The sequence below is a fragment of the Leptosomus discolor genome, chromosome 4 (genome assembly GCF_034619465.1).
Source record: "Leptosomus discolor isolate bLepDis1 chromosome 4, bLepDis1.hap2, whole genome shotgun sequence".
Taxonomy (NCBI): Eukaryota; Metazoa; Chordata; class Aves; order Leptosomiformes; family Leptosomidae; genus Leptosomus; species Leptosomus discolor.
The window spans coordinates 11,698,157-11,723,911 of record NC_141394.1 but is presented as its reverse complement, the minus strand read 5'-3'; the positions used below and the strand labels follow the sequence as shown (position 1 = coordinate 11,723,911).

The 25,755-nt window shown below is 44.9% G+C and overlaps 1 protein-coding gene across 1 annotated transcript in view; it reads left to right on the top strand.

Annotated features, from left to right (window-relative positions):
- The first annotated feature begins 2,579 nt into the window (after positions 1-2,579).
- ANKRD17 (ankyrin repeat domain 17) overlaps positions 2,580-25,755 on the top strand; it is an 89,704-nt gene continuing 66,528 nt past the window's right edge. Inside the window, exon 1 of the mRNA XM_086464420.1 lies at positions 2,580-2,954. Coding sequence (XP_086320546.1) covers positions 2,580-2,954 — 375 coding nt within the window. The remainder of the gene's footprint in view (positions 2,955-25,755) is intronic.

Sequence of the window (25,755 nt, the reverse complement as noted above, 5' to 3'; positions counted from 1 at the left end):
TTCTCAGCCAGGCCATGCTGCCTGTGCCAACAAAAGCACTGTTTTGTAACCACTCCATCTGATTCAGGGCTTGAGAATACAACGCCGAGTGATAAAATAATCCAGACACTTTCATTAGCAAGAAACTGGGCCGGATGGCTCAGAGTACCCTTTCCAAGGCCAACAACTTCAATGGCTACTTGAAGTAACCTGCAAATGTTGCAGCCCAGTATTAAAACGCAGATTTGTAACAATCGAACTGAGTATTGCTGCAGCTTCACTTGGAGCTTAGATAGCTCAGCGGCGGACCGGCCCTTCGATGCCATTTCCCAACCTTACGCTGCACCTGAAAGGGACAGAGAGGGCAACTCCTTGCTAACAGCTCAAAGGGTAAAATCCAGTCCTGCAACCGCCCTTCCTGAATCCAAGCGGGTGCATTCGGACAAGCTGTTCCTCTGCCAGCCTGCTCGTACAGCCAAAGAAAACTAAGATATGTTTCTTTTAAAGAAGTCAGCGACCTCTTGGATCAATCGATGAAGACTAGGTCACTTTTCCAGGCTTATCACTTGAAAAAAGTGTCATCGCTTTTACACACACACCACGAATCTCAGGTGGTATGGCTGAGGTTACCCATACTCACTTACGATTCTGTTTTCTGCTTGTTGTGACTTCGACAAATAACAAATGTTTAATTTGTGCTTGTATCGCGATATAAATCAGTAAAAATCAAGGCACTTGTCACAAGAGGACAAAAGCGTTATTCTCACTGCTGTGATGCATCTTGTGCTATTTTTGAGATTTTTGTGGAGTCATACCAGGAAGTTGTAGGTAGGTGGCTGGAACATTCAGTTTATTCCTCCTGGATCACATCAAAATGTCATCTATATATTTATAAATGCATTGTTCAGTTTAGACCTTGTGCCTGAAGATCAGAGGTTAAGAACTACAGTTACAGCCGGATGACTTAGAAATAATGTAGGTTCACAGTGGTGCTGTTACCACTAAGGCAGTCCTTTCATTCAGAACAGGCAGGTTTTGGTGGGATGTAAGGAACATGAAGATCTGGGGGGAAACTGTGTAGACTTGCTCTCATGATGAGCATTAGGTCTTTTGAGATTTGTTTTTAAAAGCAGTGTTTCATTTCAGAGGTGCTGCAGACATGACTGCTGCTTTCCAACATTCTCCAAATGAGACAAAAGACAACACTTAAGAGTAATCAAGTAACGACAAGCTCTTTGTATCGCTGTAAAGTATAACTGGAACAGGCACTATTGGCTTGAAACACCAATTCCAAGACATCCGTAGCGTACCAGCACATTAGAGTCATTACCAGTCTTTACGATCATGTGTTTCTGCAGGTAAAAACATTTTCCTTGTTGACTTACAAAAAAAAAAAAAAAAAGGCAAGAAAAAGGGTGTCCATTCCTTCAGTATTTAACGGCCACAAAGCTTTTGTTACTGCAGCAATGCGGGCAACAGGGTTGTTCCAGACACAAAACCAGTGGAGCCTTCATGCCCCCCGTACATGTTGGGGATGACAGTCTGGGGCGGGGGGCCTGAGGGAGGAAGCAGGATAGAGCGACACGGTTAGAGGATGTAATTAAAGCAGATGGTCAAAGTGACACAGGCATCCTGATGCTTCCTGCTTTTTTTAGTGATAACCCATCAACTTTCATTTAAAACCGGGCTTAGCAGGTTGCCTTTGAATGCACAGTGTCCAGCACGACTGTACGGAGACCACCGCTTGCAGCTGTAAACGGGTCTACCGTGGTCTGACGATGGTGTGGGCCTAAGGCCTCGTGTGTTCGCCGTTTCCCGAGGAGGCCGCCACGTTCTGCGCCCGCTCCCGCGCACACGCCGAGGCCCAGCGGGCAGCACCGCTCCACAGAACGTAGCGCTCGACCAGGCCCAGGCTTACCGCTCTCCTGCCACTGACTTTTGACGAGGTAACTCAACGTCAGCCCACCACCACCGGAGAGGCCTGGCTCTGCGGCTCCGCCGCCAAACCACCTTCTCCCGCCGGCGGGGCCTGCCGGGGCTTTGCCCCTCGCTGGTCCCACACGGCAGCAGCCCGGCGGGGCGAGGATGAGGAGATAGCCGCCATCCCCCCCCCCCCCCCCCCCCCCCCGGGGGAGGCCCGGGGCTGCCTCACCCGCCGCGGGGGCGGGGCGACGGGGGCGGCGAGGCGAGAAGAGCGCAGGGATCACGACCGCACGGCGCCGTCGCGGCGGGTGATGACGTCGCCGCCGCTTCCGGCGCCGGGGCGGTGACTGAGGCACGCACGGAAGGGGTCGCGGCCAGGAGGGTGCCGCGACGGAGCGGGCGCGGGGCGGGGCGGGGGAGCGCGAGCGCGGGGCCCAGCCGAGGCCGCGCGAGCCGGGCGGCGGCAGCGGCGGGGGGCGGCGGCGGGTGCGCGCGCGGGGCGGTGGCTGTGGCGGCGGGAGCGGCGCCCGCCTCTGCTGAAAGCGGCGCGACAAGTATCGCGAGAGGTGGCGCGGCGCCGGCGCTAGAGGTGACCGAGACAGCGGCGGCGGCCCCGGGTGCCTCCTCCTCCTTCCTCCTCACCGGTCGTCGTCGCTGAGCGAGGCGGATCGGCGGCCATGGAGAAGGCGGCTAGCGCGGCGGCGGTAGTAGCAGCGGCGGAGGGAGGCGGTGACGGCGGCGACGCCGGGAGCGCCACGGCTGGGCCCGGTCCCCCGGAGGGGCTGAACGGCGGCGCCGGTACCTCGCCACCGTTGTGCCCGCCCGGGGCGGCAGCGGCGGCGGCGGCGGCAGCGCCGCGGGGGCTGGTGCGGGTGTGCGACCTGCTGCTGAAGAAGAAGGCGCCGGCGAAGGCGAAGCGGAGCGGGCGGGCGGGTCGGCCGGCCAGCAGCAGCGAAAGCGGTGGCGGCGGCAGCGAGAGCAGCAACAACGGCAGCGAGGAGGAGGAGGAGGAAGAAGACGAGGAGGAAGAGGAAGAAGAGGAGGTTTCCGAGGTACCCCGGGGATGGGGAGAGAGGTCTTGGGGCGGGGGGCTAAGGGGAGAGGGCGGAGCAGCCCTGGTGGGGCTGCCGGAGCAGGGGGGCGATGCTGAGGAGGGGAGGCCTGGGCGGCGGGGAGGCCCCGAGGGTTGCCCTACTGATCCGGTTTCATAATTCCTCGCCGCTCCCGCCTCCCGATGGGACCTGCCGCAAAGGCAGGAAGGGGGCAGCACCGCGCCGCTCGGGGGGGCCGGCCTCGTGGTGGGGCGGGACCGGGACCCGGGGCAGGGCGAGGCGCCGCGGCCCAGCCGGGCCTCACGACAGGTTCCCGCGCACCTCGGTGGAGGCGGCGGGAGCGGCCCTCCGTGCTCACCCCTTCGGGTTCCGTGTGTGTGTGTGTGTGCCGTTGTGTCCCGGGGCGGGGGGGAGGGAGCCCGGGGTTGCCCCGGGGGTCGGAGGCTCTCTGTGAGCCTCAGCTGGCGATGGCCTTCGTCTCTGGTGTTGGGCACGTGTGGTGTTTGTTGGACAGGAAGGCCCAAGAAACGTTGCGGGTGCCCCTCGATGCCGTGTTTTACACCTACATGTGCCACAGGGCAATTCGGAGTGGAGCGGGAGAGCTTGAGGGTGGGAATGTTGCTGGTACGCGGGAGTGAGGCTTTGGGGATAGGCCTGAGCTCCAGGTGCCTTGCTAGAAAGCTATTTGCACTGCTGGTCATGGGAATAGACCATCTTGAAGAAAAGCAGGCGAAGGTGGAGCTGCCGTAGAGCCCTGGGCGTTCTGCTTTCCTTCGATATGTTCTCTGAACCCGGCAGCACCCACCCGTTCCGTGTAATGCTGGAAGAAGCACAGGGAAGCGTTACTAACTTGCTGTCGTTTAACGTTAGGTTTTTCAGGTAGGTATTACTGGAAACGGCCAAGCAAGACTTGAAAGTCCTTTCTTATTTGCCTGTGTAGTCACACAGAGTTGCTTTGCTGAGTAGTTTTAATTCTGTGACCGTCTAAGCTGACTGTTCACTTCTGCTTTTTTTTGAATGGTGTCCTCAAAAAAGCCCACTCCAGTTTGTAAGCTTTTCTTTGAACTTCAATTCTAAGCGGTTTGGCTTTTAAGTGGTATATCTCCTTTTGTGCTAGAAATTAAAATGAGGAGGAAGGAAGAGTCTCATATGTTTAAGGAAGGGCTGGGTTAAGATGGTGGTAGGTTTTTCCACAGTTAAGCACTCTGCATTTCTGCAGAAGTTGATACAAGAAGCGTTTTATCCAACTTCTGTGAGATAAACTGCACATCATGAGCATGTCTTGATTAACAGGTCATTATGCCTGGCATTTTGTTTTTGTAGTATGTCCTAGAAGAGTGAGTGTCATCATGTAGGTAGAATGTTTTGAAGGTGAGACTTGTGAGATGGGCAGCCCTGGTGATGTGCCGCGCTGTGCTGTCTAGCCACCCTGCAGATATCTGAAGAAATCTCTTATTCTGGAGCAGAGCCTATGGAGTTTGCTGTGGTGGTGTGTGGCGAAGGGATGAAGGCCCTTTAGTGACTTAGCCAATGTATAGGTTGATATTTAAGCATTGAGATGAGTGGTACGTGATGGCAACCTTGAACAGCATTTGTGTAAAGTGAGATTGACAAAATCATAGGCAGGTTTATTTCATGGCCCATAGCTGCCGTTCCAAATGGCTCCTTACATGATGGCTTTCAGAGGTTATTGTGTATGGCGTGACGGGACAGGCAGAGGCAACAGAGGAATACGTGTAGTTGTAGGTGAGGTGAGCCTTTGCTGGTACACAGAGCTTCACATAGCCATAGGTACCTATTTAATATGCTTTGAGGCCTGTAGAGGGATCAAAAAGCTAAATTATTATTAAAGTATCCTGAGGCAGCAGAACACTTTGCTTTTTTTGGACAGCATGACATGTGCTGTAGATTCTGATAGCTGGCGAGGCAGTTGTGGCATCTGGAAGCTTCCCTGATGTTTTCATCTCATTGGTAGTAAGTGAAGGCTTTCCCAGTCTGGGTGGTCTGGGACTGACTGTGAAGCAGGGGTAGGTAAGTGAGTGATAAACAAGTTAATAGGACCGAGTTATGAAGTTCAGGGTAGGGTACTTTTTGTCAGCTTCATTTATCATCTTTTTCATGCTCATTCAGGTTACTTGCAAAAAAACCTCATTCTAGTCTTTTTCCCACTGAATTCAGGATGAAATGGTAAAGCTTGTAGAACCTGCGCAGCTGAAATCACAGGTTTTTAGAAATGAGAAGGTGAGGATGGCCTGATAACGGAGTGGACGATGGAACTCCAGCAGCTCCTGGGAAGGAAATGTGTTTTGAGTGTTCTCAGTGAAAGGGAGTTTTCCTTGTCTGAGAACAACCTGATGTTTAATTTTGGCTTTTACAAGCCTTAAAAAAAAAAAAAAGAAAGTTTGTTTCTTCTGTGGGATTTTTATTTGTTTGGTGTTTAGTGGTGTTGTTTTTTTTTTTTTTTTTAGTTCAGACTTAGTTGAGATGTGCATGGCTTGTGTGGCTTTCAGCAGTTGGATTGTGGTCTTCTGACGACTGGCAGTCTGCAAGGCACATAAAATGAAAAACACAAAGAACTCTTAAGTTTATGGTTTTACTGTAAATGGAAGCTATTGTGGAAACACTGCATAAGATGGTGTTCCCTCCCAACCATTCAGTTCATTATCTCTGTAAACTTAAGACGGTTTGTCTTGGGCTGTTTTTTGCCCTTCCCATGCTTCATACACGAAGACTTCTCTGATCTCTGAAGCGAAGTACTTTAGACTTGACTACTAATGAGACAGCTTCTCAAAGTCAGGAGTACAGGAGCAACAAGTTGAAGGAGTTATAATTGGAAACCCAGAAGATAGTAAATCACAAAAACTCCATGAGTGGAAAGACATTGTTTGGCTCAGTTGTTGCTGAGCTGATGGAATGGAATAAAAAGTTGTGATCAGATGTTTTCACCTCAGTCTGTTTCTAAACCCCATTAGATCTCAGTGTGGAAGCACAGGCACTGGGTAAAGCTTTGGGAGAAGTTAAACTGAAATTTCATACCAACAACTTAAGGAGCTCCTACTACAATGTTCATGGCAACCTCCAAGGTTGCTTTTTGAAATTGCAGTGAATTGCTGTTTGCAAAAAAACCCAGTTTCTAGGTAACATGGTGTCCAGTATTGTCTGTAAATGGCAAATTGCCTTTTCCCTAACCACCAGTTAATAAAAAAATGGCAACTCTCTTCAGTACACAGGAAGAGGAATCTTAAGGTATGAGAAAAATGACAGTGGAAGTCTGGGGGGGGTGGGGGATGTGTGTCAGCTCGCGTGCTTCCTGGCAGAAATCTGGCCTTAGTTTAGGAGCGATCATGTACAACAAGTGAAATTGTTTGGTTTTCATAGAGGTAATCTCTTAAGCTGTTTAAGGAGCTGTATTGTTGTTAAATAGGACTGCAGTGCCACTTGGATCAGGCGATGACTCGTGGGGAGCATGCATTCAGGCAAAAATTGGGTAGGTGCAGAGAAGTGTACGGAAAATTTCATCGTTTGGTATGTTGGATGTTTAAGGGTGAGATGAAGGTGCATCTCTTCATGGTCGGAACTGTGTGAGGAGTGTCATGGGAAAAGATGATATTCTTGGGCCAGCCTATTCATTGCATCCCTAATGGGAAGCAGCTTTTACTTCTTACTGGGGCTTTGTACAGTGTATCCTCCACCCTCCATTTAGCATGGCTTATTATTGAGATGTAAATATGTGACACAAAACCGGAAAAAACTGCCTGTCAAATTTGTGCCTTAGGTCGAGTCAAAGGCCTGTCTGAGCGGCTTAAAAAAATGATTTTCAGGACATGAGTTAAAAAAGAGGGAGCAGGTTAGACAAATGAAAGCTGACATATAATATGAAGGTTGGTAGTATTATTCTTGTTTGGGAACTTTATTTTCTATTGGGGTGTTTTTTTTTTGTGAAAACATGGTTTAGCAGTTCCTCTGAACAAGCTCAGATAAACACCATAAATATGTAGGTTTCTTCAAAATGTTCTTGTATGTACTAATTTTGATAAATGTTTGTCTTTAATAAATAGTGAAATAGTGCAAAAAATGAGTAAGTCCTAGTAACAAGTTGCTACTTCAATATCTGATGTCCAGAGTGCATTAGGACTTCTCTTATTAAACATAGAAAGGTTAAATTGTATAATAGAAACTGTTTACAAGCTTATTTGAGGTCTTTGAACTTACAGGATGTTTGCTGCTGGCAGTGAAGTTTATAATTGCTTTCCCTAATTTCGTATCCATTTTGAGAGTTTGTAGTTGTGTCCATCAGCAAAAAGCCTCGTGATGATTAGATGTAGATCAGTCTTGGATTTGTGTGTTCCTTTCTGTTCTTCCTTTCATCTTTTTTGTGACTGGTAGAGTTTGTTACTGGATTGTCATACGATGTGCAAATTCACCTTCCTAAACACAATCCTCGATAACGTTACCTGTACCTGGAAGCATTGCCTTATGCAAAGGATGGTTTTGAGGTGTTTTGGCTGTTTCTTAAGCATTCTTATTTTTACTTGGGCCTCATAGCTGCCGTAAGCAAAAGTTTGGTTTTGTTGTTTTCAGCTGCAATTGAATTAGTAATTGAACTGAACTTGTAATATGAAGTAAATAAACCAAGGAAACACCACCGATCTGCTAAAATTTCTTCATGCAGAAGAAGCTACTTTTAACTTCTTTATCACCATATATAAGGTGTTAATCTGAAAACTGGGGCTTACTGGTGTGATTTCAAGAGCGTTGCAGGCACGCGGTTGTAATACTTAAGTTGTAAAAGGCTTTAACAGCTTAAGTGTTAAAAGTTGTTGATTTGAAACTCAGAATTTATTTCATAATTAATTTCTTTATTTATTCCCAACTGTCTTAATTACAATCCTGGGATAAGGCAGGATTCTGCAGGGCTGTTGAAGAGTCAGTGTGGTAAGTTCTCTGTATTACCATTACTTTCATCGCATTGTGTCTTCAAATAACGGGACTGAACGTGCCACTAATTGGGCTCTGTCCTTGTTAGCGTGTGACAGCCTGATGTACGGTTCAGCCTCTCATTCTGCCATGTTGTTTATGCTGTAATTCATGTCTTCCTGACTACTTTGGCAGTTTTTTGCCTGTACTGTTTTGTTTCTACCCTTCAATAGAAGAAATAATAATCCTTTAGGAAAAAAAGCCAAATTCGTGTAAGAGCGAAGGTGACTTTGGCACTTTCCTCATTGGTGTAGCTGGTGCAACGTGTGGCTTGGTATAGCAGTAGTTATCTATCAGTTGAACTGACGTGACTGAAGAACAAGTGAGCCACAGCAGGGTCTGTGGCAGATGACTTTTCCATTGAGAAAGAACCTTGTCATGACACTTCAGAAGCACCACCTCTTACCTGTGTGTTACGTGCTTCCACCACAAAGCCTGCTCTTACAGAAAATGTTTTAACTAGGTTGGTGCTACGGGTGAGATTGTTATTCTCTCTTGTGTGAGGGATATGGTAAGTATGATGTAATATAATATAGTGGTCAAGAGTTAGCATCTGTTGTCTCGGAAGATGAGTAGAGTTAGAGATGGCCTGGAAGTGTGTAAAGGATGTTTCTCAAAACTCCCTGAAATAACAGGGCTGATAGGGCTGTTGGTAGGTGAATCCCACAACAAGTTTCACAACAGGGAAATCTGCTGTAGCAAGCATTAGCCAAAAACGTTTAATATCCCTTCAATCCTTACTGGCATCGTCCTGTAGATGATGACTAGCACATGCCCCCTTATCTGAGGGAGTCACATAGCTGGAATTCTATATGCTAGTTAGGAGATGGAGCCTGCTGTTAACTGGCTAAGGTGGGAAGCAAAGATTAAGTGGTGTCTTGATGCGCATGGCAAAGAGTCTCGGTATGCAGAGCTGATAAATGGTGTCTGGTTAGACCTAGTGCCTGTTGTTTTATGATTTTTTTTTTAAAAAAAAAAATCATAAAAGTTTTTTTTCTTGTTCATGCTCCACATGATTGAAGTTATGAGTGAATATCTGGGTTTAAAAAGAAGCCCCCTGCATAAAATTACCACTGCAGAAGGTGGAGTTAGGTATTGGTGGCACCATGTGAATTTGTTTACTTCCTCAGATGTTTCTTCAGGAAATGTCCTTATAAACATGACTCCTGTGTGCAGGCTGGAGCTGATCACCCTGTATTTTAAGCTAGTAATTTAGTTATTTAAAGAGAACAATTTTTCTGGAAGAGATTTAGCTGAGAGAATTTCCTCGTCTGTCAACTTTGAAGGGAAATGGGATTATGTATGTTTGGGTGTTTTTCTTTATATCTGTCTTTTAAAAACAGACCTCTTTGTGCTTATTTAGGATATAGCTGGTTTGGAAATTGGATTTAGGAATTGAAAAATCAATGCTGCAGATCAAAGATAAGTAAGAAGGCTTTGCTTCTGAGGATAAAGAAACAAGCCCTTTTAAGTTCGTGTTAAAAACAAAAAAAATTAGGCAAATTTGATACTAGTTTTTAGGCCACTTGAGGCAGACTCCAGGGTTGCCTCCATAGACATTAGGCTTTGTTTCCAAAATGAAGATGTGCTTCTGTTTTCTCAATGGTATGGCATTTTAGGTTACGCTGTTGAATTAATATCTTGAAGAGGTGCTGTATCTGTAGAGCTTCTGTACCTATGTGGGACTTCTGTTATGTCAAAAACTTCTGAGTTTCGAGAAAGAATGCTAATTGTGTGGGGAAGGACTTAATGCTAGCAGATGGTTTGGATAAGGTCATTTAACTAACATGTGTACATAGGGGAAAAATTTCTTCCTTAACTTGTGGTTAGTCTTACCGTGAATGGAAGTATGTCTTGGTGTCAGTGTGTGAATTCTGGTGACCTCTGTGCAGTCTTTGTGCTGTGTCGACAGGAATATTTGAAAAAAACCCAACTGTGCGTGACCGATGAAGGGCAGCATTTCCGCTCTGTTTTCACTGAGCAGTTAGTGCTTTGTGTTAATTTGCAGTTGAAGTTATTTCAGTATTCCAGATGTTTTTCAGCTACTTTTTTCACCCCAGTACAATCCAGAGCTCATAACTATCCGAAGAGCTGAAGCTGTGTGGAGCTATTACTTAACTGTTGTGTCACCTTATTTTCACATTAGGTAATAGCTGTATACCAGGCTGGAAATCAGCCACTAAACCAAGCATATCTTTAATACATCTTTACTTGTGCTTGCAGTGTTTTATTTCAGGCCGAATATTGTAATTATGATGATTTTGTTTGTGTTGCCCAAAGCAGTTCTTGAAAAATTCAAGTTACGGGTGTTTGAGGTGCAGGTGTTTTTCTTCTGCTGTATGTTAGCTGAATCCTCAAGTTTTAGGAGTATGATGTTGTATTCTAGGAAATGAGCAGAAATAAACCTTGATTTTATTTTTTTCCTTGCCCCACCCCGCTATCTTTGGTCTTTGTGGTGTTGATCATCAAGAATAGATAATGTGTCCAGATGTGCAGCTGTTCAGATGTTGGAAAGCAGAGCTAGAAAGCAGCTTGGAGTATTAAGTGTGATGCACTGTCACTATTTACAATACCATTTTGGGGTTTTGGCCTCCATTCTCCTCAAGATCGACTTGAAACAGCGAAGAAGTTAAGTGTCTGGTTTCTTTTTTTTTTTTTAAGTTAAAATTAAAGGCATCTTTCACACAGTAATATGACTTCTTTCTTCTATGAGGAGGGTAGATTGTATTTGAGCTCAGGTTTGTTTCCCCTTGCTCTGACAAAACCAGAATGTTTGTTTCTAAGCCTGTACATCTGTCCTTTGCAGAAACTGTTTTGTGGATTACAGCCTCGGCCTAAGGGGAACATCTGAAACCTCTCTCAAGGGCAGGGAGTGATTCAGAGATAAGAGGAGGAAGGTTGTTTTTATCCTCCCAATTTTTCCCACACAGTAGAATAGAACTAAACACTTTGTTTAACGAGGAGCTGAAGGTCCCTAGTACATCTGTGTCTGGTGGGCACCTGGTAACTCACGTGTTTTTCCCCTCCCTGAGCTTTACCATTTCAAAACTTCAGGTATTTCTTTCCTTTTGTGCAGTCTTGTCCTGAAATGCCAGTGGAATTTTCCTTTTTATGCTGTTCTGCAGGTGTGAATTGTTCTCCTCCACAGAATGTTGAACAATGCTTTAATGAAGTTCAAAATCTCAAGTCATGATGTGACTTAGGTTTTTCTTTTCTCCTGAAGTGCTCGGTGTTGTTCAGCGTCTGTATCAGCGTGGGTACTGATCCTACTGAAGTTGGGAGAATTGGGCTTGTAGGAAGGTTGCAGTGAGCACGCTGCTGCCAAAAAAAATCAAGAAAAAAGGCATTCATTGCTCCTCCCAGCAACTTGAGAAATGATCTCGTTCAAAACCCCTCAGCAACAGAAAAAGCATGTTTACAGTTGATCAGTTCCTTGATCCAGTTTGTTGGGCAGTCGCACAAGAGCTTGTGCTGACACAGCGAAGAGCCAGGAGCTTGGGCAGGGAGGAGGAATGAGGACTGCCTTTTTCAGTGGAACTAGGCATTTAAATGCCTGTCAAAGAAACACTTGCATTGTCTTTCAGGGCTTGAATTGTTAGGAACGGTACAGATCCGTGAGAGTTTTTGAATTACAGGGCAAAGTAGTCCTGGCACTTCTTCTGGATCTTCTATTTGTAAGTGGCTGGCACGGTCCTGGAAAGATAAATAGCGCAGAAAGTTTTTCTTGTATGTAGCTTTAAGACTTGAAAGCTTCTCGAGATAAAATCAGCACTGAGTTTTTTTGTCTCTGGTATTTGTTAAGGTTCTTGAAAAGAGTGTATTAAGGATAGGGAGAAAGAGAGGAATGAAGCGGTATATTTTCTTAAAATGTTGCCGCACTTTTGAGTATCGCCATGGCTGCTTTCGTGTCATTCAGTGCAATGCAGCAAAGAAGTCGCTTTGTGCACTGGCTAGCATAAAATAGTCACAAAGCACAATTGTAAGCAGTATGGCAATTGTAATACAAATAACGAAGCTAGTTTAAAGAAAAAGAGCACTTTCAACATAACAGTCTGCTAGATAGATGAACATATGCCTTCTGTCCATCTCAGTCACTAACAGAACTGAAAGTTGGCATAACAGCGTGCTGGTATTTTTGTGAAGCATCAGCTCGATAAAGGATCTCCTCAGTGATAAATATAGTGGCACACTTTATGTGCTAAACTTTGGAAAATGCCTTTTCTGAAGCCTGCGTGTGGGGGAGATGTTTATGCTTCTACGCAGCTTTTGTGTAAAATTGCTTTAAATGTACTACTTGTGCCTTGGAATTGAGAAAATGTACTTGTGTCTGTGTTGAGTTAGGTTTTTAAATGCATGCTGTAGGTGCAGCAAAGTGGGGTGCTGCAGAAATACTGAGGCTATGGGATGGTGTAATGGGATGAGTTGATCTAATAGCTTTCCTCTGCCAAGAGGGGGAAATCTCCTCCTCTGAGCTCTTCCCAGGTCTGTATTTACAGGGCTCGCTCTGCAGCAGATGACTGGCCTGTGATCTGTCTGCAAGGTGGTTAAGTGTGTACAAAGGGGAAAGGGAGAGAGAGTTGTGTGGAGCGTTTTGGTCGGTTGGTTTTTCTTTTGAGTCTGGAACTGTGGTGTCATATCAGCTTGGGACATGCCTTGTTCTCCTGTGTGGGACTGGGTATACCCTTTTTAGCTGAGCATTGATGGAATAGCTTTGCCAAGTGCAGGGTTTGCTATGACAGTTGATGTAGATGCTAATTCCTCTGTGCTTTGGAACGCTTGTGTGCTGTTCTGTCCCAGCATTGCTTAGTTATGTCAGTGTGTGGCTAAAGCCTCGGTTAGGTTGCACATCTCTTTGCCTTTGATAGCTTTATCAACATTACTGGTTTTGAAGAAGTATGTGAAGTAGAGCCACCTAGCAAGTGCTTCTTTGACTGAATTAGACTTGAAATAAGGTTAGTACTAGTAATCTCAATGAATTTTAATTTAAAAAAATACTTTTTTTTGCATCTAAAAACCCCCTAAAATCTTTTTTGAGAAAGGCAGATGTCTTTGGCTTTCATCGTAATCCAGAGAAGGGTGTTGCAGAGTATGCGGTCTTTCCAAACCATTGGAATACTTGTTAATAGAAATAACTTGAGCAACTAATTTTATAATGGAAGTATTGTGCACATAATCTGGGACATATTTAAAATATTTTTTAACTTTTTGTGAGCTTCCAGTGCCTTTATTAGATTTTGTCATAGTAAAATAATTGCTTTAGGATCTGTATCTAGGGTGTAATTTAAACGCCAGTGGAGGGGGAGAGGTCCTACTATGGGAGGGGGGTTGCACATATGTTGGGTTGAAAGGGGACCTCAACCTCAGCTGTTTGGTCAGTGAGTTGTCTGGCTATGCTGTTGAAGACTGCTGAAGATTTCTTGGGTTTTGGACTCCTGAAAGCCTTTCGGGTTAGTCTTAAGCTAAAATCAGGCTCTCGCTGTGACTGTGTCTTTAGTTGAGAAGGGCAAATGTTTGCAAGTTATTGCATCATTTCTTCTGGTAATCTGAGAAACTGAGCCTGTGATTTTATTTCTGAAGGCCCAGCAAAGAAGAGATGGAGGACAGGAGGTACTGAGCTCCAGTGAACGAGCAGCATCCAGCTAGAAGTATTTCATTCTGGCAGCTGGCACTGATAGGAAATGCTATGAGTTCTGCTGTGTGGTTCTCAGTCTGTCTTGATCTTCCAAGTAACTTCAGATGAAACGAGAAGTGAATAACCATACTAAAATAATACAGAGAGCACAAAAGGCTCTCATTGTTTTTATTCAGTTTATGTATTTTTCCTTCTTCAACCTTTTCTAATAGCTTGCTCTCTGTTACATTTAAGAGTATTAGCTTAGGGCTCTTGACTTGAGTGTCGCAATCTGACTTTAGGCAGAGATAGCTTTTGACACCCCTTGTCTGAGAGTTTGTGCCAGAAGTGCTGTAAGCAGAATGCTTTTGCTTTCAGTTTGTACGTGCTGTTGGAGAATCCTTATAGTTTCCTTAGCTTCCTAGCATTATGTTGCTAACTTTATTTCATTTGTGGAAGTGATTGCCTTTTTTACTGATCCTTGAATGAGAAATCTTCGATGAATTGCTAATGCAGGGTGAATGCTAAAATCCCCCAACTACTACTGGGAGGATGTAACACCTATTCGAAAAGGGTTTTCTGGGTATAGAATCATCTTCCCGGGTCCCACCAGGACTTGATAGTTCGTGCAAGCTGCCGATTATACTTCCCTAGCGTAGTGCTGCTGTTATGGCAGAACAGATCTGAGGAGGGCTATGTGAAGGGAATCGAGCAGTGTTGTTCCATCAGACAGGTCATAAACATCTAACTCTGTTGTCAACAGTCTTTAAACCGTTTTAGTTTTACACAGTCTTTTAAATTGACATAAAAAGCTCACAATGTGTTTATCTTGACACTTTTCTAAGGTAGTTAAGTACAGATACCTTTTGAAGAGACTAATTTCTTTGGAGCTGTGGAAACCCTAGGCCTTAAGAAAGTTAAGGCCCCTTAAGGAATAGAATTTTATCCTCTGCAGCTTTACGTGCTTACCAAAACGAGTAACGCTAAATGAACAGGAAACACTGAATGTGGCAGAAAGGTCTTGAATGCCTTGCTGCTGCCGTAGGCCAGGTGAGGAATGTGCTGGACAGAAGTGAAAGATCTGTCTTGGGAGAAAGCTTAGTTTTTGAGTGGGAAATAACCTTGGACAATTAAAAATGTTGTTGCTTACTTGTTCCAGAAGAAAAATATGTGGATTCATTACGGAAGTTTCCTTATCTGTGGGAGGTAATGGAGCTGGAACAAGGGTGGTGTGATAGCAAGGGTGGGCAGCAAGGAGCGTCCTGTGATTATAAAACTCAGTGAATGCTCCACTGCAGTTTTGGGCAGAAAGGTCTGAAATGCTCAGAGAGAGACACTGAATTATAAGGGTAAAGGAATAAAAAGAAATTAGAGTAAAAGTGTATTTAGTAGATTTTATCAGGTTGAAGTCTGTCATCCCTGTGCGCCCCCACCCTCAATAATAAAAACTAAAGGAAGAAAGTAGATTTCTTTGATTTGATATTCACTAAAGCACCTACCTGAAAGATACTGGTAGTTTAGTCAGGCTGACAACTGCGGAGAGGTGATTGTTGTAAGAAGTGAAGAAAAAGAAAACAATATGCTATGTGGAAATGGAAAAAGCAGGTGAGGGTCATGACTTCAGATGGTTCCTGAGGTTTGGCTTTGGACTGACTTGATTTTCTGTGGTAACTGACCACTGAAGATCAAGAGTCAGGAGTTTGATGAATCTGTCTGCAGAGGGAAGCTGAAACAGTAGGTTTAAAGCTTCTTTTTTTTTTTTTTTGGTTGGTATTGACATGGAACTAAGGGACCTGACAAAATGCACCAAGTGATAGCTGATGCAAACTACTGTGAAGTAGAGGTTGTGATTTTGCAGTACAACAAGACTTTTGTGTTTAAAAAAAGGTGATATGAGAAGTGGCAGAAAAGAAAGTTTAGTGTCTCAGTGGTTCTCTGAACTAGCCACCCATATAATGGAGTGATGAAAGGTCTATGCACAGGTGGGGATGTAGTTCCTAAGGAAGGTTGATAAATACTGCTTCAGTTTCACAAGGCAGTGAGCTCATCTGGAGTAGTGTGTACCCTTAGGGGTGTCTGTCTGGGGAAACATTCAGTTCTGACTTAGTTTTGCACAACACTCTCCAACTATTTTTACTCTAAGAGCAGATAGGAAGAACTTGGCTCAGTCCAGCAAAATGAATGTGGGTAGGAGTATTATCACTCTAAAAAAGGAAGAAATGGACCCAACACAAAGCTGGAAGCTTTTTTTTTTCCTCCATCTCAAAAAGATTTTTGGTTTTTTAGTAATGAATGCGCCTCGTGGTTCTGCTGAATAAGGTGTTAGCATCTGCATGGGACAGAGGTTAAACAACCCAACCTTGACACTGAGCTCTGTGACTCTGAAAACACACAAAAAAGTGTGTTTATGTGCTTTGGGACGGTTGGTGACCAGTACTGCTTGATCAGCTGTAAATAGATAACAATGTCCTTTTGTGATATAAGAGTGGGAATTGTCTGATCAATTGTTCAAATGCTTACATTTCTGGGTGCCAGAATCTGTCTCGGATCAATTGTTAAAATGCTTGTGTTTCAGGGTGACGTAATCTGAGCAATGCCGGTTCGGAATTCACGGTGGCCTGTCTGGTACTAGAAGATGGAATGAAGAATCTTCTTAAAAACCGTCCACTAGCTCTTGAGTATTTATAGCTTTGCTACGTACTTCGTCCTGTGTGAACAGCTGGGTTCTTGTGGATGCCTTTTTTTTTTTTTTTCCCCTCCCTTTGGTCAAATCATATGCTTTGCACTTAGTTGAAGTTACCAGTGCTGTATGGGGAACATAACATAGAGTAAACAGTCCTTGATTTGTGCTCATCCCTGGCTTTGGCTTTCAAAGGGTACTATCTCAGGATTCCTTTTGGTCTAACGTGCTTCAGCATGGCTTGAAATAGGGCTCTCTTTCTCCAGTTTTTGAGTAGTGCTGCACTAAGTTGGTCTCCTCCAGCTGCACTTCAAATGTTTACTCTCCCCCCTTCTGTGAGGGGAACATAAGAGCTTTTCTGTGGCTTAGCTTGCAGAATGTGAGGGACTGTAATAAGAACGCATGATGGATGTGCATGACTTGGACAGATGCATTGTTTTAAGGTGCCACTTGTTCAGAAGAAAAGGCTGCTTTTTAGTAGTGGGTAGTAATAGATGAGAATACTGACTAGATCATGCCCTTCAGAGTAAGGTAAAATAAATGTAATAAGCTTTCAAATAGAAGCTAAGATGTTTCAGAAAGAATGTTTTGGTTTTTTTTTTTTTAAAAGCAGATACTTCAAGTAATTCATAGAGCTGGACTCAAAAACAAGGAAGAAATGGATTTGCGTTCACCTTTGCAAAACTTCAAGATATATTTCCCATAGTAGAAATATGAAAGAAATTAATCGTGGACATCTAAATAGGGTTTTTTGTTTGGTTGGGGTTTTTTCCCCCCTAGATACCTCTTTTGCTTGCAGGAACGGAATGGAAGCCTGCATTAAAGCCTTTGTGTTTTACTGACGATCTTAATAGTGTTTGGGAATGGGCTTTTTGGAATTTGCTGTTCCAGACTCTTAACTTGTTTTGAAGTACGAAGTGAAGTAGTGGATGTCATTTGGCAAATGAATGCTTTTTTTCTAAGTCTGCAGCAGATGAAGGTGGGCCGGGAGAGGGGAGGAGGTGAGGGAAGAACAGGGGCGCGAAGGGGATTGGTGTATCGAGATTTTGAGTGTGAAAGCCAACAAATGTTGAGTGTGACTTGCTCTCAGTGGAGTATCTAGCTGGTTAGGTTGTTTGCTGCCCTCATTGCTTACGCATAGAATGTGACTCCTTGTCGTGTTTCTGATGATGTAACATAACTTGAGAAGCTGACAAGTCTTTCAGATACGGTTTTGTAAATGAAGTTATGTTGTTGGAGACAGAATTCTCTATTGTCTTCCAAGTAGGATGGTAAATGGTTTACCTCTTGAGGTGAGCTCATTTCTGCTTCTCCTGAAAATTCTGCACTACTTTTGTAAAAACAGAGAAGGTGATGTTCAGTTTGCTTTGAGTGGAAGAGACTTCTTTTGTTCCTGTGTTATGCTGCCTTTCCATTTGAAAATGTTTTCAGTATTGTCATATGTAAAGTATCTTGATCTCAGCACTAAGTTGGCTGTTTTATGCTTTGTGTGTGTGTGATATAAGGTATCTGTTAATTCTCTCTTGATGCTTGGAAGACTGAATAGTCTTTTGAGATGTGTTATGTGGGAGGTGGTGGCTGGGGTTTTTATTATGTATAAAGGAATCCTTCAAGCTGGCAGAGATAGCTTTGTACTTAGGCTAACTTTTGTTTATGATCACTAGGTTGCATGTACACAGGATCAGTGGTGAGGGGCTGGGAAGGATGCTAGTAATGCTGACTGAAAAGCACTGCTCAAGAGGAACGGTGGAATTTTGTCTTGTGATTGTTTGCACGGACAACGCTTTCCTATGGCAAGTAGGCTGTGCTATGTAGATGTCTATGATTCATTTCCCTCAAGGCAGCTAAGACTTCTATGAATCTTCTTGGCTGTTTAACTTTAGATCGCTGAGCTCTTGCTTCCGTAGGTACACATGCCCAGTGAACTCTGACAGGGAGGCAGGAAGGCATCACTAGGAGTGGTCCTGCAGAAAGCACTGTTAAGACAAACATAAGTAGGTTGAAGTCTATGGTAAATGTTGGCAAATGTTGTCTTGTGCTCAGAGTTAACCTCCTATAAGGGTAAGTCATTAATTATTTATTTTTTCTCAATTTTTTTTTTTTAAATATATAGTTTAGAACTTAAAAATAAAAACTGGATGGATAGCAGACAAAATAGTAATGGCTGGATTTATTAGTTAACTCTTCCAGTACAGTACCTCTGAAAGGAAATGTGACCAGCTGAACAGGCAAAGTTCAGAGTTCAGTAAGGTGGTTGATGAATAGCATAAAAATTCTTCTGTGAAGTGAATTGTGTAGGACATACTAAGTACTGACAAGCTCAAGACAAGTTAATACAGTGTCAAATGTGAATAGCCCATAGGGGAGGTGCTCCTTGAATGAATTCTAGTAAAACGATAAAATCTGGGGTGGTCCCTAAAGTAGAAAAATAGTATGGACTGCCCGAGCACGTGTAGTTTGTGTAAGATGAGGGACTTTCTCATAGGAGAGTAGGATGTTTCCCTTCTTGGGGGGGGGGGGTAAAGAACAGAATTTTTAGCAGTGTGCCTAAATTTAGACTGATCAAGTAGAATTTTTCTTTTTTATGTTAGTGTGGTCAGTTTTCCAAAGCGGGGTAGGAATGTTCTTGCTGTTAAAGAGAGTATTGGTTACAATTAGAGCATTTATCGGAAAAACATGGTGTTGATTGAAAAAAGTGATCACCACTAGCATTTATTCAAGTCAAAATGTGAATTTAATTCCTTTGGCCATTAGACGCTGTTGTGCTCCACTAAAATTGTGTTCATGAGGGGGGAGATTTTTGTGGTGTTGACAAGATTTATTGTGCTGTATTTTTTTTTTAAATGGAAAATTAAGTATTTTGAGAGTTGCAGGTATGATTGCTCAATGATTTTGACCTGCTATGTGCAGACTGGATATCACTGTCACCTAGTGTCTGAAGAAGTGTGTAACATCTCATTTTTGGTTTTGGTGCAAGTTATCACTTTGTGTTTTGGGTGAAGCAGAGAAGTGTGAAGGTGATGATGTTTCTCACAACTACCCTGTGGAGACCTTGCTTCACATGGTCAGTACCTTCGTTGTTGTTCCTGGAACTCTTGCCACCCTTCATGGCCCTCAAGCAGTGGAGGAGAACTGGATGGGGTGGTTGGAAATGCACTACTTGACAGTGCAGCACTTAAGAGGGGTTAGTTGGTTTTAGGAGGTTTTGCTGTAATGCGAAGCCATAGCACAGAAAAAAAAGTGTGGCCGTGCCATAGATCTGCTTAGTTGAAGGGTTGGGTTTTGGTGTTTGTTTTTTTTTTAAAAAATTTTTGAGGAGCGTGCTTTCTGAAGAGTGGTTAGGATAGGATGGCAATGAACACTGAAGGAAAACCACTTGAAGTGCATTCGTGAGCTTCACTGGGTCAGAAAGAGTATGTACCCGAAGGTGTCCCCAGCGTTGCTGATGTGCACCCAAACAGCCTGTCAGACCCTCTCAGCCTCGAGAGGCTGGCAGCAGGCCCACAGACCAGGAGGAGACCTCGTGGAGGCCGCTGGGTGAGCCAGTGCTCCCAGTTTTGGAGGCCGCCAAGTGTGTTGGTTGAGGCCTTGGCAGCACCTGGGAGCTCCTGGTAATGTGTGTGTCCGTGTCAGCTGGGGACTCAGGTGGGCAGGCGGGTTGTGCTGGGCCTGAGGGTGGCAGAGGAGGTGGGTGAGGAGAAGCACCAAGCGCTGGAGTAGTGGCTGGGGAAGGGCGGTGAAATGTGTTATGAAAACACAAAAAGGAGCTGGTGTCGTCGGGATTTTTGGTGTTGTGGGTTTTTTATTATTTCTTCTTTTGTTTTCTAAGTACTCATGTGCTCTTTGAGAGACCAGGGCCGGAGAACCCCGAAGGAGGAGCTGGGCGGAGGCGCTGGCCGGGGTCTGCCGCCGGGGCGGGGGGAGCGGAGCCCAGCGGAGGGTGGCGGCACTGCCCCGGAGCCCCCGCCCCCCCCCTCCCCCCGCGCTCGGGTGGTAGGTGCCCGCCTTGCGCGGGGTGGAACAGTCCATTTCCTGTTCCCGTGCTGACAGCGGGGGGGAGCGAGCGTGCTGCTGCCGGCGGCCGGCAGCCCGTCCGTCCGTCCGCCCCGGCGAGGGCGGGGGGCGGCAGGGAGGGAAGAGGGGAGCGGGGCATGGCCCGGCGGTGAGGCAGGGCGGAGGCGGCGGCCGCCGCCATGGAGGCGTACGTGTTGGAGGACATCCTGGAGGTAGGGGCGGGAGAGGGCCGCAGAACAAAGGGGTGCGCGGGGTCGGTGGCGGGGGGAGGCGGCGGCGGCCGCCGAGCCCCGGGGAAGCGCCCGGCCAAGGGGCCGCCGCGGGGGGTGAGCCTGGGCCGCCGGGCCGGGGCCTGCCCGGGTAGCGTGGAGCCTGGCTGCCCGCCTTCACCTCCCGCCGCAGGACAGGCGGGCCCCGGCGGCCCCGCGCCCAGCGGGGAGTCGGTTTTGGTTGCGGACGCGGGGCCTAGGTCGGAGCGCGGGGCCGGCACGGCGGCCGGGCCTGCCCGCGGCACGGTGTGCGTTGGGTGCCTGGCGGGGCCGGACAGCGGCACCCCGCGTATGAAGTGTTTGGGGGGGCGGGACACACTTCCCCCCCCCCGCCTCCCCATTGCCGGAGTGCTGCTCGGGGGGAGAGGGGCCGCCTTCGCCTTGCGGAGGGCTGCGGGAGCGGCCAGTGCTCTCTGGAGTCCCTGGGTGGGCTTGGAGCTGACACTGCAGCGAGGTTGCTGGAGCTTTCAGCCCTTCTGCAGGATGCCTGCTTGTCATAAGTCTCTTCTGGTTGTGTTTTGTTGTGTGGTGGTTTTTTTGCCAGTGTTCCTGTTTCTCATACTGGGAATGTGTTAGGCCGATATAATTTGCATTGCCGTGTTTCCAGTCATCTATAGTCAGCTTTTACTTCCCCTGCAGAAGTACATCGAGCGTTATTAAATAAATGACATTTTCCATTCTTGTGAGTGAAGCTTGAAAATGCTATTTCAGCCAAATGGAGGGGCCTGCCTAGGAATCATAAACTGAAACTTGTGTTCAGAGTGACACAGATGACTATTCCAGATTATATTAGCTGTAATAGTTCAAGGAAATATCTTTTTTTTGTTGTTGTTCCTGTGTTTTTTCTGGTTTTGCAAGCAAAAACACGATTTCATTGGCAGGTGACCTCTCAAAATATTTGCATGTATTCTTTATTGTAACAAGAAAGTGTCACCTACAATAGCTGTTGTCAACATTTAAACAAAACAGTGCTTTCAGCAATGCTTGTGCTGTAGGGTTTTTTCCTTAATGGCCTTACTTGAGTTGCTCTTTACATTGCTCTGAAATTTTAAATCAATAGAAATACTTACTGTTGGTGTTTAACTTCCTTGTGAACCTTGGAACTGTTTAATTACATCCAGAAGGCTAACACAACTGCCCAGTTTGTGCTTAAGAAACTGGTACGGATGTATGCACAAGACATTTCTACCAGCATCTGTCTGTAGCTGGCTTTCTGTGGTGAGGTAGGAGACCAAGAGTGAACTGGGCTTTCTGCCATCAGACAAATATTCAGTACTTCACTTGTCTTACTGAATACTGAAAGCTTTTTATTTTTTTTTGTTTCAACTAGAATTGTCATGTGCAGCTCCATAGTATGTCAAATTAATAGAATACTTGGCATTTAATAATGGTCTCATTTGGAAAGGCAGTTAGCAAATTAATTTTGTCAGTATAGTAGTATTTTTGGGTTTGTATGTGTGAACTAAGCCATTACATTTTCCTTTTCAGAGTAGGATGCAGTAACTTGATAATTTCATCACCCGTTCTCTTCCTGGTCATAAGACCAAATGTATTCAGGTAAAACATCTACGAAAACAAAGTATGGCGTGTCTGACTTCAGATGTGTGTGAACTAGGACTGAGTCAGTTGTTCAGGAATTTCTGAAATACTCTGGTAACAGTGGAGGCTGCTCATAATTTCTTTTAATGCATCACTAGAAGCAATGTAATTGCCTTGCGTTGCCAGTACGGGTCCAGAAGTAAAACTTACTTCCCTCAAAACTTACTTCTATTGTAACTTTGAACAGTGTGTTTGAGTGTGGTTTATTTTCCTGTTTTAGGGCTTTTTTTTTTTGTCTTGTGGAGCATCGTTTGTTCAAAGACAGCAGCGTGAAGACTGAGAGGATTGCTCTTGCTTAGGCAGCAGAATCTATATCTGGTCTCTGTTTTATTGGACAGACTTGATACTGCCTGGTATTTAGTTAAATTTGAAGGGATTGATCCTTGCCTCTTCATAAAATCTTTGAGAATGTTTTCACCTCTGAGTTGGTTATAACTTGAAACAGGAAAAAAGATATTTTCTGTAGCATACTACTTACGTTAACATAGAGATTGAGGTCCAAACTGTGTTGGAGGTCCTTACTGCAAGAAGCAAGTGGGTGCTTCTTGGGCAAAAATCACTTCTGAGTTAAAAACTAGGTAATAATACAGTAATTCATAGTTGGCATGTTCTAGCTTGCCCTAGTGTGAAGGCAATTCCTTGGGGAGAGGAAGAAAAAAGAGGAGATGAAAGCATAATCTCTGCTTTCTTTCATTATTGAAGTTGCAGGACTCTGTTAGAAATCATTTTTCCCCAATAATTCTTTCCTACCAGGGACTACAACTATTCAGAAAGTTTAATTCAACTGCACACAGAAATGGTCATCAGTAGAGGATTTCATGCAGTGTCCTGGCTGCCATGTGCTTAAGCCACCTTCAGAAAAGGTGTACTTAGAACCTTGGGCTGGCTTCACTGCTGTCAGCTGAAGATGCACATTATCTTGGCTTAGTTGGGTCCTATATTGAAAGCGCTGGGTGGGAACGCAGTTGAATAAAACTTAAGTACTGTGGTGTTAATATGCAGTTAGCTTCTGGTCAGGGGGCTCTTCTGATACGTGTATCTTGGCCATGCTTCCTTATTGATGTGTGACCTGACACAAGGCTCGTTTTGTTGGTGTAACCTTTCAGGTTCAGGTGTGGGCTTATGTGTGCTTGTGAAGGAATAACTGTGCTATGAGAGGCCTTAGTGTGGTATTCAAAGAGAGGCATAAACTTACAGTTGTGTTTTTTTGACTCTTGAGTTAGTCAACAGAAACGTTTCCTTGGTTGGGAGAAAAGGAGATATGTTTTGTCCTGACAGATGAGGATGTGGTCTCTATTGTTGTGTGCTGAACTCTGACAGCACAGAAATCCACTTTGGAAGCTTATGACAGTAGAGGGGTAAGTTTATATTCCTCGTGTTGATTTGAGGCACTTCAAGAGAAGCAACCATATGTTGTGACCTTCAGGTTCTTTGAAAGCCTGTTTGGACTTGACTTATGAGAAGCAGACTGGCATATAACGCAAGCCCACATCTGCCAGTTCCTTTATGTCCTTAGCGAGTGCATTTAAAAAAATGCCTTTAACTTTCTCACTTAAGGTAAGTATTTTTCACCTACCTTGGACTGACATTTGGAATCGCTGCAAACAAATCTTCATTTCTTACTGTGATGTTGGGAGTATTTCTTAACTGCAGAAGTTTTTTTCATTTTGTACTATGGTGATATTTTAATAATCTCATAAGATTCTACCTCGGTTGCTTTGTCTGTAGCTGCCATTGGTGTTGATAAGAGGAGAGGTAATAGGAAAGGATCATGTATTATACCTTCAATTGTCTAGTCAGGCCACAGTGAGGATAGTGGACCATAGGCCATGCTGTGACCGAAAGCTTTACATAAAGTGGAGACTATGCTGCTTGAGTATATGGGTGCTTGAAGAAACAATAATGGAAGGAAAAGCAAACATTAAATAGAAGAACAATGCCTATAATGCATGTTCAGAGATCAGGGAGGCTGCTGCAATGCAATTTTATTTTTAACAGGCCGAGGTTTTTAATATTTATAAACGTGGTAGTCGCTTGGTCAGATTAAAATCAGGGTAATGTTACAGTATTTCTTAAACAGGCTAATCCTTTCCCTGTTTTCTTTCTTACAGTTTCTCTCCATAATCTTGTCTGTTTTACTTTTTTTACCTGTTTTCCTATCTTTTTAGAGAGTGTGCCTGTATGAAGTGAGCGTTGGCTACTAATGTGCTCCAGCATTTCCAAGTGATTCATTGCAGTTGTTCATATGTTGTCTGTCAGAACACTACTTCTTCATGTGTTACTTTCAAGTAGGCTGGAGCACTGCTGTAGTATTCCTTCTATTTAGGCACCATTACTGATTCTGGGCTGCATCTAGTCCCAACCCCAGGTGGTGAATATTGGAAGCTGATGTTCCTGGCTGGGTCCAAGGTAGTAGGATTTCTAAGGTTTACTCTTAAGAAACACTGAGCTAAAGTTGACAAGAGGATCCCCACCTAAATGCTGTGAGGTTGCCCACCTCCAGTGATGTTTAAAAGGTTTGAAAGCTGAAGCTGGTGGCAAGGCAGCAAGAATGCAATATGGAGCATTGTAAGTATGTCAAGAGCTGGACTCTTACTTGCTACCGTGCTGTGAAGTTGTGCTGTTGTTTGATAGTCTGAAGGAGAAATGAGCTGAAGAGCAAGTGCAGCCTTATCTTTTGTCAGTCCCTTGCATCTGGTCAGTGCACTGTGTCTGTCAATAGCTCGTTGATCATGCCATAGTTTGCCAAAACTTTTAAGAAAAGCAGATGGTTTTGGTTGCTGTTTCAGGGTGTGGGACTAAATTGCTCTGAGGAGTGTTCCAGGAGCTCTCTGGGTGAGTGAAAACTGAATGTAGCTGAAGTATTGTTCAGGGAGGCAAACTGGCCTGAAGGGAAAGCAAGCTGAACATGTGAACACAAGAGGCTAAAGTTCATCAGCCATCTTCTATTCAGGGGGTGGCACTAATACCCTGAGTGATGTGCCGTGAAGATGAGCAGGAAGACCATGATGCTGGAACTTGTACCATATCCTTGTTTGACTGAAGATCGCACGAGTTCTAGGAAATTCTAGAGGAAAAACCCTTTTCTTTTTGTTTTTTCCTTCCTTCTCTTGAATCAGCTGGAGAAAAGAGGGGCTTTCTGAGCTTACTGGCTGAGACATTTAGGCAGCTTACTGATCTACTATGCAACTATAGGTGTCCTGAAAAACTCTTTGCACTGCCACCTCCTTCCCCTGGCTCGGTGGGATTGACAGAATAGTGTCAATCTGGCTGAGCCACAGTGATAGTGATGGCAGTCACTCAGGCCCTGCTAGCTTGGTCTTTGCAGCTTCCCGAAGGTGAGCAGAAATTGGTATGAGGCTGCCTGGCCTCAAACAAAACATAGGAAGGTGATTCCCCTTCCCTTGAAGCTGCTGTCCCCCTGATACTTCCTCTGCTGCCCATTTTTCCTGTGGTGTGAGACAAAGAGCTGAAACAAGTGTGTATGTTGAGTCTTCTAGAAAAGCAAATCCTGTCTTTGATTTCTGTTACTTTCCCCCTTCCAGTTAATTTGACAAGACTGTTTTGCAGGGCAAGGAGCTAATTTTCAGCTGCTTGATCTGGGTTCCCTTGTGTGACAAGCCAGAAGCAAAAGCTGGTAGATGTGATTTC